At 41.3% G+C, this 21,148-nt stretch overlaps 2 protein-coding genes across 2 annotated transcripts in view; one reads left to right on the top strand and one right to left on the bottom strand.

The window, feature by feature from the left end:
• Positions 1–21,148, bottom strand: part of LOC100118460 (tyrosine decarboxylase) — a 486,598-nt gene that overhangs the window by 138,281 nt on the left and 327,169 nt on the right. The gene's annotated exons all lie outside the window — the stretch shown is intronic.
• Positions 1–21,148, top strand: part of LOC100117476 (aromatic-L-amino-acid decarboxylase) — a 745,226-nt gene that overhangs the window by 593,136 nt on the left and 130,942 nt on the right. Inside the window, exon 11 of the mRNA XM_031925521.1 lies at positions 3,209–3,399. Within this exon, the coding sequence (XP_031781381.1) occupies positions 3,209–3,399 (191 nt within the window). The remainder of the gene's footprint in view (positions 1–3,208; positions 3,400–21,148) is intronic.

Genomic DNA, 21,148 nt, shown 5'->3' with positions numbered 1-21,148 from the left:
ATCAGTTAGGGTTGACAGGCGTGAATAATAATAATTCAGCCCGGCCTCCTCAACCTGTCTGTGAGCGTCGTCCCTTGCTACTCTATAAAAATATCGATCACAAGGTAGACGAGTTCTGCGAAACCTTCTGTAAAGTCAGTCCCGTTCAGTCAAGAGGTCACGAAGAGCCGTGGTAAACCACGGGTGACGTTTACGTCTTGGAGTAACAGTCCGTAATGGGGCGAGATGCTTTATGGCGTTCGTTAAGTTAGCGTTAAGAAGGGTGATGCATTCATCGAGTGATGACGTAGCGAGAGATTACCAGTCACATGTGACAAGGAAGTCCCTTAGCTTCTCGGCACAGATTCCCTTGTAGTTTCTGTAAGAGTATGCTTTAGGTACGTAGCGTGGGATCTGTACGTTGAGAGTAGCAGTGATTAGGTCATGTCCGTTGATGAAAGGAGTATCAGTCTTGTAGTGTGATAGCCGGCGATCCTGCTCATCAATTAAGCAGAGGTCAAGACAGGAGTCGGAGTCCTGTTTATGGTGCGTGGCACCATAAGGGACCGACAATAAGGAGTTTTCCTCAATATAGGCCTTGATGAACTTGGCATCTTGGGATGAGGAGAGTTGGTCAGCGTTGAAATCACCCATAATGACCTTTGTGGAATAGTTGTGCATAAAAGTAGTCAGCTGTTCAATGAATATGGGTGAAACTCCCTTCGCGGAGACCTCACAGAAAAGGAAGACCACACCTCCTCCGTTCCTGTTTCTGTCACGTCTGTAGAGCGTATAGTTTTCCAGTGAAGGGATAGAAGTTACCTTCTCGTCAAGCCAGGTTTCCGTCACAGCTATCACGTGAAAGAGGAGACGAGTGGACAAGAAGAGCCTGACCATCTCGATGTGACCCGTAAGAGAGTTCGCATTGAAATGGCAGACTCTTAGACCCTCAGACAGAGTTATCTTAGGAGTGATTGAAGATGTGGTGGACGATTCAGATGATTCAGAGAGAGAGAGAGAGAGAGAGAGAGAGAGAGAGAGAGAGAGAGAGAGAGAGAATAGCGATCAAGCGGGTACTTACATTCGTTCTCGTGCAGGTTTGCAAGTGGTGCTTGTATAGTGGGAGATATTTTATGAGAAAAAAGAAAGTACAAGGTTTTTAGCACTTCCCTTCGACTTAAAAGTAAACTATGCAGTGTTCTAAAAATTAAATGACTATGTAAGAGCCGGTAGTATCTATAATGTTAAATACGAATAAGACTTTCACATTATTCATCTTTTAGTGGACCCTTTACAACTATATACATACATTTGTGACATATACATATCACAAATAAGGAGATCTAATCCATAAAATTTTCATTAATATTTTAATCAGGACTGTCGCACAAAGTAACACTACTATCATTTATTAAGAAAGTTACTATGTAGCGTTAAAGACGAAAAATTATTATTTGGAAGCGCTTTGAAATGTATGTTAGCGACATTTGAATTGATTGATGTACATCGGTGCAGCATCGAATCAATCTCAAAGAGAATAGATTATCGGACTAACTTAGAGCTTAGCGGAAGTCTTAATCTAGATATCTTCAAGGAATCGCTAATCGCCTAGAATCAATGATGGGTGACACTACTCGGTACCTGCAAAGCAGGTAGCAACTTTTCAGTTTGGATAGTTTTTGATAATCGATTTTTTAACATCGATACAAGATGAATATTGATGCAGATAAACTTTCATGAACGCTGTATTCAATCAAGATAAAGAACAATGCTTTGAAGATTCTCATATAAATATGTTACGCGTTTAAATTTACTTATTTATAATAAGTTTTCGTCTTTAACGCTACATAGTAACTTTCTTAATAAATGATAGTAGTGTTACTTTGTGCGACAGTCCTGATTAAAATATTAATGAAAATTTTATCGATTAGATCTCCTTATTTGTGATATGTATATGTCACAAATGTATGTATATAGTTGTAAAGGGTCCACTAAAAGATGAATAATGTGAAAGTCTTATTCGTATCGCCGGTGTATCCGCGAGTATAAATAAAGTTACGAGGTGTTGACTCCGTTTCAATCAACCACAGATAATTACAATTTGCATGATTTGCATGCCAAACCAAAGGTTTTCCGATATTTGATAACGGGACAAGCTTTTGTTAAACATTTAACATTATAGATACTGATAATCGTCGAAACTACCGGCTCTTATATAGTCATTTAATTTTTAGAACACTACATAGTTTACTTTTAAGTCGAAGGGAAGTGCTAAAAACCTTGTACTTTCTTTCTTTTTTCTCATAAAAAATCTCCCACTATACAAGCACCAAAGAATGCCTCGTGGCTCGACTAGAGTGGTGCAAAGCGGATGACCGTGGCCCACGCTGGGCAGCAAGGGAGATGCCTCGTGGCCTTGAGTGTGTGGCTGGGTGCAGAGGGAAGACAAGCGGCAATCACTGCACAGCTCGTGACCGACACGCGGAGTTGAGTCTTACTAGAAATGGCAGTACCCGGCGATACACCAAGAACACGCTTCCGTTGCAGCTACAATCCTTCGATATTCGCACGCGCGCAATGTACAAAGTTCAGCGGTTTTACAAAAGCTCCACTATTTGGTTCGACGGTCGGTAGCTAAGTCCCGTAGCGCGGAACGCGGCAGCATGGGCATCGCATACTTTCTCCCTCTCTCTCTTGAAATGTTTTTTGGTATCCTGGAATATATTATAGACAAAAATGGACTTAGATTACATAATTTTGTATATAAACTTTATCGTGATATAAGGGCCTATTCCTGCACGTAAAAAAACATGGTGTGTAACAAATAAAAGTGGGTTTCTAAAACTTAGATAATTATTTGAACAGCTTAGAAAGGTCATTTTTCTGCAAGTTGTACAATAGTATATTGAGCGACTAGGAAGGAAAATTGTTTTTCTCTAGCGCCGGTGATGATTTTAGCACAAGTGCGTTTTTCCCTATTTCAACACATCTTGTTTTTTTTACAAGAACAAGAAAAATAGGCCTTTTTGATGTATGGGAATAAATGAGAAATTAAGAACTTTATGACTCTTGTGACTAGAACTTCAAAAATTTATTAAAATTTCCAAAGACTTTTCCTCCTGCTGCGGGAGAAACTCGATTTTCCATTCATTATTGATGGACATAAAGAGGCCTTTTTTTCATGTGTTAAAAAAAATATTAATTTAATTCAATCTTTCTTTTCAAACAGGATGTGATGGACGAACTTGCTGATATACGAGAAAAAAAAAGAAAAGCTACTCTGGAGCAAAGACGCTCATTCTTCGTTCGTATGGTGTCTGATCCTGCGATCCAGCCTGGTTTTACTAAAACACCAAATCGTACAAAACTAGACACTCAAGCAACAATTGGGGGGCACAGTTTAAATGTGCAACCATCCGCGTAAGTTAAAACTTGTATAATTTTATTAAATGATGCGAAAATTTTTTATTTTAATCACACAAATTTTAGATGAGTTCCATTCGTCATTTGATTAGTTGATTTTAAATTTTTAAAATTAAAATTTTTAGTAAAATACACGCTTTTACAGGATAGTTTGTTCAGCATTTTCCGACCAGTATGGTGATTTTTCGCTCAAAACTGGCCGGAAAGTCGCGAACCAGGAAAACGCGCTGTTTGGTTAATATTGGATGCAATACATAAATTTGTTAAGATGGTCTTTCGTACTTACAAGGATACTTACCGAGCTCTGGGAATAGGATTCCGCTAAGACTTTCAGAGAAGTTATCCGGTACCCTACAACAAGATAAATCACTTGTAATTCGATATGATTGGCCTTCCTTTGCGAGTTATCGTTAATTTTAGTGAAAATCTCCAGAAACTATAAGTCATTTCAAACAAGTTTAACTTTTGAGGCACTTTTTCCCGACAATACTATATGAAATAAACTTAAAGGACAAAGAATTTCCAATTGATTGAGGTATTTTTCAGAGTTAAAATCATGCGTGGTAGCGCCACGAAGGCGAGTTAAGAACCAGATGGAGCCGCGCTGTCCGTGACACTATTTACTGCTATATTGGTGTTCGGATTTTTCATTACACAGAAAAAAATTCCTATCATTGCTGTCCGTAATTTTTTGACTTACTAGCATGTTTTTTAAGCTAAACAATGATATTTAACAAAAATATTTGCAAAAAATTCGTATCGTGTCATTATAAAGCTGAGTGTTCGTGGCCATTGATAACTGAGCCGAGGAACTGAATTGCGTAATTTTTACTGCATATATGCAAATATCGTTGCACGTTCGCTGGTCGAGCATGGTATCTAAGAGCCCAGGGTTTTTGATTAAGAGTTCGAAATATAGTATGCACCCTAGATTTTCGTAACCGTGTATCACTATCAGTCACAGATGCAGTATCCGGGACGGTTGATAACGGAGTCCAGACAGTGTACACCGTACTGCCAAAATGTTCAAATCAGTTATGTGTAGTGTCTAGCTGCATGTGGTCGCCGATTACGTAGTTGATGTAGTGCACTCTGTAACTTAAATTTTCTAAGTGTAAAAATTGATTTCGGACACCAAAACCTATGAAGCATATTAACTGGACCCCGTCATCGGCAATCTCATGCTTCTAAATACCATACACGGGAGATATTGATATCATCTTAGTAAAAATTCCAGTGAGCACGATCTGAACCTCATCATTGGTGACTCTAGGCATCTAGACACAAGCTTTACTTCTCTCTCTCTCTCTCTCTCTCTCTCTCTCTCTCTCTCTCTCTCTCTCTTACGCACACACTCTCACACATCACTCCTTACTCTTAATTACTAATCTAGGCACACACACACACACACACACACATACACGGGTAAATATAAGTAATGATAAAACTTACGCGTTCACTATACACTCACGCACATAAACACAAAATTTCACGATACGACGTCGATTGTCTATTCTTCAGCACTCGCCTCTATCTTCACGATGACAAGCTTTCCCCTGTCAGCTATGTTGTCGGGAGATGCAGGCGAGTAGAACTGACAAAATTCCTCGCCTATATCAATCTCCGTATCGACTTCATCACCCTCCGCTTCCTCCTGCTGCAACTCCGCTACCTCCTGCTGCATCTCCGCTTCCTCCTGCTGCTCCTCTCTTTTCACAAGATCTAGCATAGCAGCATCTTCATCGGCATGCACCACCTGTGTAAAGATACACATAATTAATCTATTGTGACAAACATAAGATATTCACCTTATTAACTAACTAACCTCCTGCTGCTGCATCACCTCCTCAGCAACCACCTCCGTCTCCTCCCTCTTATCTGTTCCTATGCTGCAACACCACAGTTCTCTTCTGCTGCACGTCGTACAGCGTCGCGCCCTGCACTCCGTGCAGTACGTCCAGCGTGTGCGTATGGTCATACGCTTCATCACCCGCGCACACACTTCACATACATCCCCAAGCTTAGAGATGTAGTAATTGACGGGGCAGATGGAAGGTGAACTTTTCATGATGTGCAGCGTGCGTTTGATTTCTTCACGCTCCTCATACAGCTCAGCATACGTGTTGCGGTACTGCTGTATGAGCCGCGATGTACGCTCCATCCGTGATTTTAGGAGAGAGCTTTTCTCCTCCAACTGACGTAAAACAACACTTTTCACAGACATCCTAGTGGAACTACGATCAACTTGGAGCTGACGACTGTAGTCGAAGCAGTCATCTATAGGGCCTAGGAGGAGAAGGAGGGACGAAGGAGAAAAATTTAGACTTGTGCTGATTATTGTTCGATACCGCACGTGTGCTCGTACACCCGATACCCGAACGAGCTGGCTGACGCGTTGTGCAGCGAAATGCTTGACGGATACGGGATACTTTTTACGAGCGCGAGAGAGCATAACCTTTGACTCTCAAGTGCTCTTCGCAGGAAGTTGATATTTTTTAGTATCCACTTGTCGCCATGAGTCTTAGCAGGCGATACCTATACAGTGGAGATGAATTAGTGTGACAAAACAACTATACATGTTTGATACTGCTTGCTGCTCGACGAACACGGGATACTTTTTTTTACGATTGTGTGTGTGTGTGTGAGAGAGAGAGAGAGAGAGAGAGAGAGAGAGAGAGAGAGAGAGAGAGAGAGAGAGAGAGAGAGAGAGAGAGAGCATGATCTTTGACTCTCGACTGCTCTAAGCGTGAACTTGATAAATTTAGTATCTACTCGGCGGCAAGAGTCTTTACAGTCGATACCTATGCGCGGAAAAAATGGATCAGTGTGACAAAACAACGGTTCAGAGTAATCTCAAATGTAATTAACGCGTGGATTCTCGGAGCCGTATATTTGATACTGCTTGTATGAGAATCGCTATGGTCATCGCTTGCACAGGAAGTCGAATGCTATTAAATGTGATAGAGCATTGCTTTGAGCCGCCTTGTATCGTACGAGAATCGTCGACGGTATCATTATTTCAGATTGTTATGCATCTTGGACCCGTGAGAGCGTAGGTAATATAATACCTATTAATCAGTCGATCCTCTTACCGTGTAAGTGACATTCGGCGAAATTTTGATACTCGCGAATGATAAAGCTGAGGCAAAACTTATCACAGGATGTTATTTTTTGTGCTTTATACTGTTGCGCGAGTCCACATACCCCCCCACTAGCAAGACGTTTTTTATACTATATAAACCCTACGTTGACCTCAGGAGCTCAGTAGTCATGAGAGTAGTTGCATTGAGTCAAGAGCTCGCAAGCATGTATAACGTAGCCGAGGAGTCTTTACGCAGTGTAGTGCTTCGCATCGCGGGCAATCTTCAAGCAAATAGTGTTGTTAGACGCAGGTGTACAAGAAGCTGGTGTCTACGCGTGAAACGCATGGTAGCGTGCCAACTATGCCGCGAGTCTTTTACGATGCTGTGGGCCACGGAAAATTGCACAGCTTCATAGACGCATTTTAAAAAAATGCAACTTAGGTGTGCGATGCGCAGTAGAATTTTGTATGCAGCAGAATTTTGCGCAAAGTACCCCAGGGCTTTGAAACAAGATATCATGCATATCATGTATGTTCGAAGAGCACAAGAAATACGTTAGTTTTTCAATGCTTGTAAAGATAAAGATTCCAAACTGTTAGACACTGAAAATTTACCTGAAGTGTTTAATCGTCTGGGACAGAGTTTTTCAGGACCACCAGAAGAATAATTTAAAAATAAGAAAGTGTAAAATAGGGTATTCAAATATTTTGTATTCAATAAATTTTTTCAGAACATAATCACTCTGACGATTCATCTTGTTCTTCTTCTACAACCATTTTTCCCTTATCTACATCATCTTCGAACACCAACACTTCTGTAGAATCGCAGGATTACGAAGCCGATGAAAGTGATTTTTTTTACTCAAGTTGGTAGAGGACAAAGAAGAAGAATTGAAAATTCAAGCAGCAATAATGATGATTTGTCTGACTACGAACAAGAGGATAATCAGCCCAGTGAGGAGAATGAGGAGGCGGAGGAGGAGATCAGCAATGAGGATGAGGAGAGAAGCGAAACAGACGATAATATGAATTATCAAAGAGTCGATGAGGAAAGAGAGGATAAGGATATCCAGCCTCCTGGTAATCGTTTTGATAATTTCCAACAAAATTCGTATTATATATCCAAGTATAAAATAGAAGGTAGACGTATTGTGCTAAAAATAAGATCTCCACCGAAGGATGGATCTATAAATCCGATAGTTCGGTTGGAGTTAGTTATTCGCGATATTTATTCTTATATAATTTCATTATGTAATGAAAACGACATGATTGGCGTCTCCGTTAGAAGTTTAAATTTTGCACGAGGCCTGGGTGGGTTATCTTTACGATTAGTAAATAATTTTTTTTACAATGATTTATGGAATTTAATAAGTGGATTAGCTCAGAGTAATGAGGATTTTCAAATAGATGAGAGCTTTATTCTAACATTAACACTTGTTAATATACCTAATGGTGGCCGAGGTGGAAGTAGAAAGAGGATGAGTGTTGATAGCTTATCTCAGAGATCGGATCTATAAGAAATAACGATAATTTATGCTTGCAAAGAGCTTTAATTGTCGGGGAGGCTTTTATGATGTATAAAAAATTCTTTTCAAACGAAGCCATTGATACTTGGAATATTGTCAGAGATAGCAGACGTGTTATGCAAAACGAGCGCGCAAATCTCCTTACTATTAATGCAAACGTCGTATATCCTGCAAACGGGTGCGGTATACGAGAAATAGAGACGTATCAGCGGTATTATGTTGCAAAAAATATCGCTATTGTAATATACGATAGTTTATCTTTTGGAAGTGGAGAACCGCCCTTTTACGATGGAAGACCTCTGTTAAATTCAAATTCTTTTGACGTTATAAATCTTTTGTACGACGCGCGAAGGCGTCATTTCGATACAATATTAAATTTAACCGGTGCTACACGCAATCGTTTTTTCTGCGAACATTGTAATAAAAGCTATAGATACGTAGATGAGCATAGATGCACAGCCAAATGTGACAGGTGTTTTTATGCGCCAACGTGTAATTCTAATATAGATATTATAAAGTGTGTAGAATGTAACAGAGAATTTTACAGACAAATATGTTTCGACCGTCACAAAATAGATTGGCCATACAAAAAAATAATAAAAAAATATGCGATGTAGTAAAAGTTTGTAATATGTGTTGCAAACGAATTAATATCTACAAGTCAAAGCACGAGTGTGGAATCAATTGGTGCAACTTATGTCGCGAAAAACATGATGTAAATCAGCTCTGTTATATTCAACCCATTGGACGTAATGTTAACGCACAGATTAATCGTAAATCCCCAAAGAAAAACTTATTTATTTTTTATGACTTTGAAACGCGTCAAGATTCTGCTTACCGTGAACATACAGAGATAAAAATACACATTCCAAATCTATGTATTGTACAACAGGTTTGCGATGATTGCGTGGATGATGAAAATATAAATATACTATGCCATACGTGTGGTGTAAGAGAGCATATATTTCGCGATGATCCAGTTAAACAATTAATAGGTTTGACAGTACGCGAGAAAACTACATTCGGTCAAATAATTTGTATTGCTCATAACTCTAAGCCCTGGGTTACGAAGTTCGAGAGATATGGGAATGTACTTTTGATCGGATAAAAGCAGAGAATCGCGAAATCTACGAATATGTAACACAGCATCCTCTTATGAGTCGTATAACGTTGAATCCGCGCGATGCTTTTTTTGGAGGTAGAACGGAGAATATAGTTACTGAGTACACGATCGGAAATAACGAAAAAATTCAATATACAGATATGCTCTCTTTATCCGTACGTGTGTAAAAGAGGTCGATTTCCCGTAGGACATCCGCGAATTTTAATTGGTGAAGACTGCAACGAATTAACGCAGGGGAATAACAATAATCTCAACAATATTGAAGGATTAGTTAAATGTAGTATCTTATCACCGCGCGACCTGCACATTCCACTCTTACCAATTAAAATGCACGGACGTCTTCTTTTTGCTCTTTGCCGCTCATGCTGCGAAGAAATGCAGCAGTGTGACTGCAATCACGAAGAACCAAAAATGCGTGAATTCACGGGCACCTGGGTTGCTGATGAGTTGCGTAAAGCTGTTGAACTCGGTTACAGTATTAAGAAAATTTATATTATTTGGCAATACGAGATGACACAATATAATCAAATTGATGGTAGCGGAGGTCTTTTTGCTGAATACGTAAATACTTTCTTAAAAATCAAGCAAGAGGCTAGCGGATGGTCCTCATGGTGTACTGATGAAGCAACTAAATTACATTGAACAGTAGAGACTCGATGAGGGTATAACTTTGGATAAAAATAATATCGAAAAAAATTCATGGTTACGAGCTGTTTCTAAGCTCTGCTTAAATTCGTTTTGGGGTAAGTTTCGACAACGGAGTAATTTGAAACAAACTGAAGTTGTAAAATCACGTGAATCTCTTTTAAAACTTCTTACTTGTCCGGAAAGAGATGTTAATGATATACTAGCAATTAATGATGAGATACTGTACGTGAATTGGCAATACAAGGATGAGGCTGTCACTCCTGCCCCGCATACGATGATATATATTACGATGATGATAAATTTACTATACGCATTAAGGAAGCTTCACTGATTGTGCGTCGAGTTAAAATAAGTCCAGGTGTTATACTAGCTCATGCTAATGCACTTACAAAAGCCACTGCTAAATACCCAATCAATCGTGTGGAGGTGAAGGCATTTACAATGCATAGAGGTATTCTTGGCGATACACTGGACAACGTTATTCTCGGTCAAATACCCAAAAGAATAATCATTGGATTTGTGGATAAGAAGGCATTCAATGGAAATAGAAAGTTCCATTCAATCCATTTAATTTCCAAGATTTTAATATAAACTATATTTCTCTTTATGTGGATGGTGTACAGATTCCCAGCAAACCATTGCATCCCCGATTTACGGATGAATTCAATTATTTATCGACTCGTTTCATACACTATATTCTGGGACTGGAATTCATTTTCTAAACGAAGCATTAATTATCTCACGATCGGACTATGATGAAGGGTATACATTATTTGCTTTTGATCTAACGCCTGATTTATCAGCAAATTCAGTTTCTCATTGGAATTTAATCAAGCACGGCAGTGTTCGTGTAGAGGTAAAATTTGAAAGGGCACTTGAATCTACAATCAATTGTATAATTTACGCCGAATACGACAATGTCTTGGAAATAGATTCAAGTAGGCAAATAATAACGGATTTTAATGCATAATACCGTTAAAGCGATGGAAAAGTAAGAGGAGAAGGTGGAGAAGGAGAAGAGGGATGGGGAAAGAAGCAACAGCAGCGCCTCTATGCTATAGATGAGCAAAAAAGCTAAACGTCATACTCTCAGTGACGTTTGAGAAGTGAGCGAGTTTGGATCGACTGTGTCAATTTTTTATAGTATCATGGATTACGTTATCAATATTCAGGGTTTGAGAGACCGTAACAACAAGTTTACACCTAAAGAAGTTGGTGTACTTGGTTTAGAGCACAGAATCGTCCAACATTGGATAGTTAAGGAACCCCATAGATTTGAAGAACTTGCAACTGGACTTAAAAGAACTAACGACTACATCTCTAATCATTTTCATGGTATTCGTTGGCATGAAGGTGACATCACCATTGAACAACTACAGTATCATTTACAACAAATAGCCAAAGTGGCTATACGTATTTTTACACGCGGTCATGACAATTGGAGATTCCTGGAGACTGTAATGTGTCGAGAAGTTGTGAACGTTGAAGAAATGTATGCCCCGAATTTTGACGAATTGAAAATAAATTATTCAGTTAACTTCATGTGTTTAAATCATGGCATTCAAGGTATAAACTCCAGTCGCGATTGTGCTCTCAATCATGCATATGCGCTACGAAAGTGGTTACACTCTATAGCTGAAGGTATAACGCATTCTGCACAGAAATTGAGTAATGCATTGTACTGCAAACTAAACTCGCGGGTACGTACAGCTACTTCTTCGTCTATTTACGCTACACGCGAAGAGGACGTAGTCGATCATTGCTGAAATAATAATAATAATAATAGAATGAATACACAAGAATTACTAAAAGCTCTTGACCCGTTAACCGTCAAGACAGTTGGCGTGTATGCTGCGGATAGAATTCCAAACGTTTTGGAATACCCCGCGGCCATCATAGCTAATACAGATGATCACACGAAGAAAGGAACACATTGGATTGCTATCTACATAGACTCAAACGGTTATGGAACATACTTTGACAGTTACGGACTACCACCAATGTCCCAAAATCATCTTAAACGACTCAAAAGAAATTGCAAGCGGTATCAGTGGAATAAAAAAAAGTTGCAAAGTTTTGATTCACAGATGTGTGGCCAGTATTGTGTTATGTTCCTTTACCATATGGTTAGGCTACCTAACTTACGCGCGTTTTGTCATAAGTTCTCGCGAGATTCACGAAAAAATGATGCCGTAGTTGTATCGTTCTATAAAAAGCTGTTACGAAATAATAATCATCGTGTACGCTCGAAAGATGTTAGGAGGTTTGGAAGTGAAGCCTCGCGCGGCTCAGGATTTTGTAATCAAACATGTACTTCGAGAATGTATGTAAAGTAATAATAATAATTGTCAGATATCATGTAGTAAAAAATATGAATAAAGTGTAATATTTTATAATATAAAAAATGTTTTCATTTATAGAGCCTTACTCATTCCTTTAATTCCATACTGTAGTACTATGATATATTTTTTCCTGTTGCATCACACCTCGCTGTATAGTTCTAAGTACATATACATAGGCATTTATTAACGGTTATAATACTGACATCCGGTGATATTTACTGTTTAGTTTTATATTTCATTTCAATCTTTATCTGTAAGAGAAAGAGAAGCTGATAAAACTGACGGTTGTAGTAGTAGTAGAGTAAACATCCTGTTCTTAAAAACTCGGAGAAATGTAACCGTAGCCTTTGACGGTTAACGAATATGATATTTCCTTTGTGAAGTTCTGAGAATACACGCGCAGAAAATCTCTCCCCACTGCATTCGATCATTTTACTTTGAGGTAGTGGGAGGTAAAATGTATAAAAGAGCTTGAAGAGTGAGGAGCTCCATCAGTTCTTTCGTGAAAGTTTGAGAGATCGTTTGCTAAGTGTAATTCTGTATATTGTGGCTCTTGTTTTTCGTACCATGGCCCAATCAAGTGTCAGTGCTCCATCTCGTGTGCAGAACGTTCTGCCAAATATGCTGCTCTCCACGTCCTACGCCATTAATAAGTCAAACTCGAAACGCGTTACTCTTGGCTTAGAAAGTTACCAGGGAAGCTATCGACCAGTGGTGAAACTCTCAACGTCTACAACATGTTTTAAATCCGTCAAATTTGATGCATCTGGCTGGAAGGTCTTCAAGAATTTCTTTGATCTTATAAATTGCTATTTCCAAGATGCGTACAGATTCCGAAGTGAATACGCTCGACCAACGAAGGTGTACATGGAAAATCATGATCTGATGTTTACTTCTTCATACAATACCAAATCCATATTGATAGAAGAAAGACCTGTCGGAACATCCATCTTTCCAAATCTTTTGATTGACGAAGAAAACGATGATGTACTGCATACAGTTAGTGCTTCCCATTTCAATGACTACACTGGTGCTGCTGCTGCTGCTGCTGCTACTGTTACTGATGGTGAGAATCTACGTCTTCAACCACCACGAGCAAAGAAACAAAAAACAGCTTATCATCAACCATCGATATGCATGCAGCAAGTCACTTTTGACGGGTTAAAAATTGTCTCACAGTGTATTGACGAACGTATGAGTAAACTTGAAGAGTGTGTTGATAAAGTGAATGAAATTGTTTCTCATATTAAGAAGTTTATAATTGACTGTATTAAAAACGATGGTATTGAGAAAGACCCTAATTCTATACTAAAGACGTATGAGATGTTTCAACAATATTATACTTTATACACTGAAAATATTAAAATTATAATCCACGACAAGTTTAAATATACTATTGAGGAAATAATTTTAAATATAATCTCATGTAAAATAGCTGCTTTTCAATTGTTTGATATATATATATATAAAGACATTTATACTGCCATAATTAAAGTATAAATATACATGCTATTTTTTGTCATTACGCTTTGTACATATGTCTTCCTATCTTGTAATAAACCAGAAAATATTAAAATATTCACTTTTTGTGACATCATCTAAACCTCCCACCCTACTGCCACTCCTTACGACTCTCTATAAATATCAACTGTGCATAAGTATGTTCTAATTGCTTCGCGTACACTTGACGGGTCATAATCGTAATATAGACAAACACAATATGGAGAAGAAGAAGAAAGAAGGTTCAGGTCGAGAGGAAGTGAAATATAAACCGGCTTCTGGATACCAAAAGTATCTACCTCAATATTCTTCCAATACTGGATCATTCCCGAAAAAAGAAGGGTACAGGAGTTATTGTCCTGACAAGGAAGCAAGTAGAGATTCCAAATATCAAGTACACAACAACACTGATTGGGGATAGCAACAATAAAGTCTTATTCTAAGACTTTTATTTATCAATTAAAATCGGTCCTTTTTAGGACCACAATATTTCTATAAACGTACTACAAACTCATACATAAAAACCTCATTATCTTATGACGTCATAAGAGGTGTACATGACGTCAGTAACAATCCATTTTATCTTAATTGTTTACAAGATAAATGCTTAAGACGTTGGCGATACCTTATCTTTATTACCTGTTTTCCTGAACCCCCCAGAATTAGCGGATGAACAAGAGAAAACATCGAACGTCGATTTCCTGATGTATTTAGCCAGGGACGGCTGCACGTATAATTTACCGAGAAGAGTCGTCGACGACCTATTAAAGAAAGACGACGAAATCGCACAGTATAAGAAAATACGAGATGAGGCGTGCGAATATATAAAGAAATTACGCATAGCTAACAGCGCTCAGAGAGAGCCTCCAGCGTGTAGTACCCGTTTAAGAACATCAGAATTTACACGGTCGAAAGAAGATGCACCACCATCAGTAGGGACCAAGAGTAAACACGTAGATTTTAATGAGACGTACACGACTAGGTATTTCGAAACAACGAACAAGAATCTCTCGACTTCAGAATTAGAAGATAGCAACATATACCAGCAACCTCAGCGAAGGCTAAGTCAACAGACGACACCACACAACCATACGCCTGGCCAACTACGGCCGATCCAGCCTCCGTATATGTTACAACAGTCGAGTTACGAGAGGAATATCTTTTCACAGAAAAGAATGGCACAACAGGCACAAGTACTGACATGTCATCAAAGCCAGTGTTGCCAGACGTGCGATCAACATAGAATAAACCAACCACAAAATACTGTTGATTCCCAGCAAAGGAGTGGGAATGCTTGGAGAGAGGGGGACCAGCCAATACGTCCGAATCGTCTGGTTTCAGAACGAGGGCCAAGCAACCTACAGACTAATACGTCTGGATATTATGACTCTAACCTCCAAAATACGTTGAGAGAAAATTCCGCCGATATTAACGACAAAATACGGAAATGGAATGTAAAATTCGGAGGCACGTCAACAAAAGATGTAGAAGAGTTTATCAGATTAGTGGAAGGTTGCAGGAAACTAGCTCGTCCAAGGATTTCAGAGGAAGAATTGTTAGACGCGTTATCACACACCACCTCTTTACTATCAGGAAGAGCATTGAAATGGGCTAGGGTTGAACGTCCGAAATGGCACACGTGGAAAGATTTCTGCGAGGAAGCCAGAGCAACGTACGGCATGACAGACGAAGAGCGCTCACAGCTAATTGTGGAGGCGAGTTCACGTACGCAGGGACCACACGAAGACGTAAACCATTACTACGTTAGCATGGTCATGATATTCAACCATATGCCGGATGCCCTACCAGTTCGACAACAGCTGGATATTTTATATCAAAATATGAATCCAGAGTTAAAATTGATTTTCAGTCGAATGGAATTCGAAACTCTAAACGAATTTAAGAGTAAAGCTGTGAGTGCCGAGAAACGGACGAGAGCAAAACCACGTTACAAGCCACCCCCTACTCCGGAGAAATCTATGCTACCAGGAGCGGCTTATAATCCACAGGAGAAGGCAAAGAATAAAAATCAGCCGGCGATAGCAGCTATCTGTCCAACGGATGCAAAGGAGCCACCCCTCTGGTTCAAGACTTGGGTCAACAACAATTACCCTTCAATAGCAAAGAAGGATAACTACGGCCGTCAGAACCAAAAAGGGTCCAATAGATCTACCCAGGGTATGAAGAAAACCTTTGCGGAAAATCAGCAGACGAAGTCCACAGTGCCGACAGATGTGAAAAATAAGTCCGACTCCAAGGAGGCCAATAAACCGTCTGGAAATTCGAGTGACTCAGCAAACAAGGAAAAAAGAGAACTAGCTTGCTGGACTTGTAAGTCACCGGGCTTTACGAAGAAGACGTGTCCCAATTGTGCGGGAAAAGTCAAAGGGGAACAGTAAGCGAGATCCGTACTGACCCCGAAGTTAATTCAGGGATCTCGGCATCACAGTCGACTGAACAACTAAATCCGACTGCAATAGCACACTGTGCAGCGACCAGTAGTAACGCTGTTTTATCCGACCAGCGCTGGTGGCTGCAGGTGCAGGTAGGTGAATTCAGGGTCAGGGCCCTTTACGACCCAGGAGCCACTCAAACTTGCATCGGGGCTACGCCCGTACAACTAGCCAGTGCATGTAAAGCAGAAATAAAACCATGTGACGGAATAGTCGCCTGCATGGCGGACGGTAAAACCTCAATGGTGACTGGAACAGTCGACTTGCCCTTCACGATCGGTGGACAAACCAGGACGCTTACTACGCTAGTAGTACCTGACTTACGTGAAGGATGCAATTTAGGCGCTGACTACGTTCTACAATTCGACGCCAGGCTTAACCCTCGTGAACGAACGTTAACGGTTGAAAATTCAACCGAAGTCATAAACGCCTGTGAAGCGGTAACAGACGTAACCACTCGTCCGGTCTTAGCTTCGATTGGCCTGCAGGATTTGTATGAAGGCCAGAAACGGATGTTAGAAGAATTACTCGATCGGTTAATTCCTAAAGATGATGGGCCGCTCGGCTTTACGAACTTGGTGGAGTTCGATCTAGAGGTAGAGACATGTCGTCCGATCAAGCAGAAATTCTATCCGGTTTCGAAGAAACTCGAAGAAATGCTCTTTTCTCAAGTAAGAGAGTTACTAGCAGCAGATATCATCGACCCTTCGTTCAGCGACTGGGCTAGTCCCGTCGTGATGGTGAAAAGGGGAAACAGTGGAAAGCGTCGATTGTGCATCGACTTCCGCAAATTAAATAAAGTTTCCAAAGTAAGCGCTTACCCCTACCTTTAATGGATACTATCTTGAGTAAGCTTCAATGTGCTCGTTACATATCTACGATAGATTTGAGCAACGCTTACCATCAGATAAATATAAAAAAGGAAAGTCGACCGTATACAGCATTCAAGGTCCCGGGAATGGAGTTGTTCCAATGGAAACGTCTCCCGTTCGGCTTAGCTGGTGCTCCTGCCTGCCTCCAGCGTATGATCGATTCCTTGATTACGCCCGATCTCGAACCACACTGTTACAGCTATTTGGACGATATTATCGTCTGTACCGAAACGTTCGAAGACCATTTAAAAGTCTTAGAGATCGTGCTGACGAAGCTAGCCAAAGCACGATTGACTATAAATCGTGAGAAAAGTCATTTTTGTCAATCGGAAGTGCGGTATCTTGGCGTGCTCGTCAACAGGGACGGTTTTCGTCCGGATCCGGATAAAATCGCTCCGATTATAGAGTACCCGACTCCGAAGACATTAAAACAACTGCGCAGGTTTTTGGGAATGTCGTCGTGGTACAGGAAGTTCCTCAAAGATTTTGCAACGATAGTGGAACCTTTAAATCGACTGCTTAAGAAAGGAACAAGCTACGTTTGGGGGGAGGTCCAAGAACGCGCGTTCGGGCAAACTAAAACGCTAATAGCATCCGCTCCGGTTCTCCACCGACCAGACTTTAATAAAACCTTCTGTCTACAATGCGACGCTTCTGGTACAGGCCTTGGTGCTGTTTTAATGCAGGTGATAGAAGGGGAAGAACGTGTGTTATCGTTCGCGAGTCGCACTATGACTCCGGCGGAACGGAATTACTCAGCGAGCGAGCGAGAATGTTTAGCGGTTCTCTGGGCGATACAAAAATTCCGTCCGTACGTTGAAGGTTACCATTTTCTGGTGATTACCGATCATAGCAGTCTCAAGTGGCTAAGTAATTTACGAAATCCAACTGGACGTTTAGCCAGATGGGAACTTGAATTGCAGGAATATGATTACACAATCGAACATCACAAAGGCTCAATGAATGTGGTTCCCGATGCGCTGTCGAGACTTTACGAAGGGGACGACGCAGAAGAGACACGACCGATTATTGCGAGTATTACACCAGAGGACGAAACAACTGACAAATGGTACACCGAATTAAAGAAGGAAGTAACTGATAACCCGCTAGTATTTCCTGGCTGGAAGTTATTAGGTGGAATATTATATACCTACCGTCCCGACGCATTCGTCGATGATGTTTTCGAAGATGAGAATGCTTGGAAATTAGTACTTCCGAAAGAGAAAAGAGCTCAAGTTTTGAACGAGTGTCATGACGAAGCGACGTCAGGTCATTTCGGCTGCAAGAAAACGCAAGAAAGAGTCGCCCTGTCATACTATTGGACATCGATAAAAAAAGATGTGACAAATTACGTCCGAAGCTGCTTGATCTGTCAACAATACAAAGTTGAACAAAGAAAACCAGCTGGTCAGATGGGCAGTCGCAACTTCTCGCGTCCATGGGAAACAGTTGCTGGTGACGTAATGGGTCCGCTACCAAAGTCTACTTACGGTTATGAATATTTACTGGTGTTTCAAGACATGTTTACCAGGTGGGTAGAATGCATACCTATACGAAAGGCCAACGCTCAGACCATCATTAAAAACTTGAATGAACGGGTTTTTCTACGGTTCGAAACGCCAAAAGTCTTCTTTTCCGACAACGGAACAGAGTTCCGAAATAAGGCTATGGATAAATTCCTAGAGGAACGGGGAGTACACCATACGTACGCACTACCGTATCACCCTCAGCCTAACACCGTAGAACGTGCGAACCGCACGATTAAAACGCTGATCCGCGAATATATCGAGGGTCATCATAAAAACTGGGACGAACATATAGCAGAGTTCGCATTCAATATGAACACGGCTACACAAGACTCACTCCAGGCTTCTCCGGCGATGTTGAATTTTGGTAGACAGCCGAGCCACCCCAAATCTCTGCTTCGACAAGAGGAGATTGAAGCTATAGCCAACGAAGATCAGATCGCTATATCTGAATGGAAGGCTAGGATGGAGAAGCTGAGAGAACTCTAAGAAGCGGCTAACGATAACGCTCAAGAAGCGCAAGCGCGCCAGGCCAAATATTTCAACAGCCGACACCGAAACGTGGAGTACCCAGTAGGCGACGAAGTCTGGAAGAAGAATAAAGTACTGTCATCAGCAGCGGAGGGAGTGTCAGCTAAATTAGCTCCACCGTTTATCGGACCCTTCAAAATCAGCCGTATACTGAGCCCAGGTATTTACGAACTAGTTGACCGAAACGGAACGGTTGATGGACCGACTGCTGTCGAATATTTGAAAAAGTATCACAATAGAGAAGAAAACGACGGTGAGCTTGTCGCAGTAGCAGACGGCTGTGAAGTTACTGATCAAGTAGACGACATCAGGACTACGTACGTCAACAATGAAGAAATTGAAGAAGCGAAAGAATCTAACGCAAGTAGCGAGCGACCGAAAAAGCGAGGTAGGCCGAGGAAAACGCGGTTACTTGTAAAACGCAAAACACTACCGGCGAAGATTGTAAACCCGACAAACACCGTAAGCGTCGAGGTAGACAAAGCGAAACGCGGAAGACCGAAAGGTTCGAAAAATAAACCGCGTGACGTTCCGAATAGTTTGTCTCCTAGGAAAACGCGAGCGCAAAAGGCAGCGGGTACGGTTGACAATTAAAATCATGCGATTAGGGATCTTCATTCTTCTGTATACCGTCCCATTCTCCACTCATAATTCCCTTCTTCCCACATAGACGGCTGAACGCAAGATGGACGACATCAGGGAGTTAGCAGAGGAGATTGTGCAACAAATCGTCGTAGAGTCGATGAGTCACACGGTCGACGACACGCCAGCAGTACCGGCCAACGTCCCATCCGGATTAGAGATGGGAAGCGAACTGCTCAACCGGTCGATCTTTGCTATCCCGGAATCACCGACCGAGATCGAACTGAGGAAGCAAGCTCTGCTGAAAGAACTGCAGGTGATAGAAGACGCACAGTTCGCTCAGGCTCTAGTCAGAAGACAACAAGCGAGAAACCGAGCTGATCGCTGGGCTGGAAGAAGACATCGCTATTGGGTCCGAAATTAAGGAAAAGTATGGCCACCGGCCGGATTTACCTAAGGGAGACACAACCCTAGTAGAAACCGTGGCATTTCTAAAGGCCAAATGCAAAGCGAAGCCGCAACCATTGCCAGCGCCACCGGTTGTCCCGAAGACGGCTCCAACAGCCGTAAGGCCAGATTCGACCAGCCATCAGCCCGACACGACGACGAAAACCACGGCCGCTCCAGCAGCAACAGCCGTAAAGAAACGGCCGACTCTAACCAACGAACAGTTGAACAAAGGGTTCGACCGTAACCGTAAATTGAAGCGTCGAGCGACAAACAGGCTGCCGACTTACACCGAACCTGGACCGCAATGCCCCATTTGCGGATACCGAGGTATTGCTCGATTGGACGAGTGCCCCAATTTCAACGTCCATGGAATGGACTTAACGTACGGCGACAAGTACAAGAAGAAGTAGAAGAAGAAGCTCAGGCTAACGGCCGAACCACTTCATTTCCTCCTGTACCTTACCTCAATCCCGTGCAATGAAGCATTTTGTTTTTTCTTATTTCTCTTCTTTCTCTCTTAATGTTTTTTTTAGAGGCAAAAGACTGCCGTACTGGCCAACGGCCGTATGTAAAAAGAAAGGCGAGAGACTAAAAATGAACTATTTTTTTTTACTTCTTTCATTATATGTATTATCTAATTAATGATGATAATAAAAAGTCAAGTTTTCCTTGTAAAAATTGATATTTATTACAAGTTCTTATTAGCCAGTTAGACATGACTGAGTGCGAGCTGGTACACCTGGCAGGGTACACAGCGTCTGGGGGAGGGTGTAACGGCTAATCATGTACTAATTGTAATAAGATTATTGTTTCAGCAAGCTGCCAACGAGCGCCGAAACGAGCGAGAACGAGAAACGAGGCAAGATAGAGACAGAGAGAGTGAGAGCATAGGTAGCGCGGTTTGCCGCCTGGCCGCACAGCGTTGGCGAGATATGACAACGATGTGCCGAAGGCCGGGAGAACCGCGACTAGAGTTAGTCTCGCTGCGCTATCCACACGAGTAGCTCGCGCTACTATATACGCGGATTTGTTGTGAGTCCTGCGAGCATCTCGAGAGCGAACGATATTCGTCCGTGCGTTACCGACGAGTTGCTGCGACGCCCGTCCGAAC

The sequence above is a fragment of the Nasonia vitripennis genome (genome assembly GCF_009193385.2).
Source record: "Nasonia vitripennis strain AsymCx chromosome 2 unlocalized genomic scaffold, Nvit_psr_1.1 chr2_random0010, whole genome shotgun sequence".
Lineage (NCBI taxonomy): Eukaryota > Metazoa > Arthropoda > Insecta > Hymenoptera > Pteromalidae > Nasonia > Nasonia vitripennis.
The sequence above is the reverse complement of the archived record's forward strand: the minus strand, read 5'-3'. Positions and strand labels throughout refer to the sequence as shown.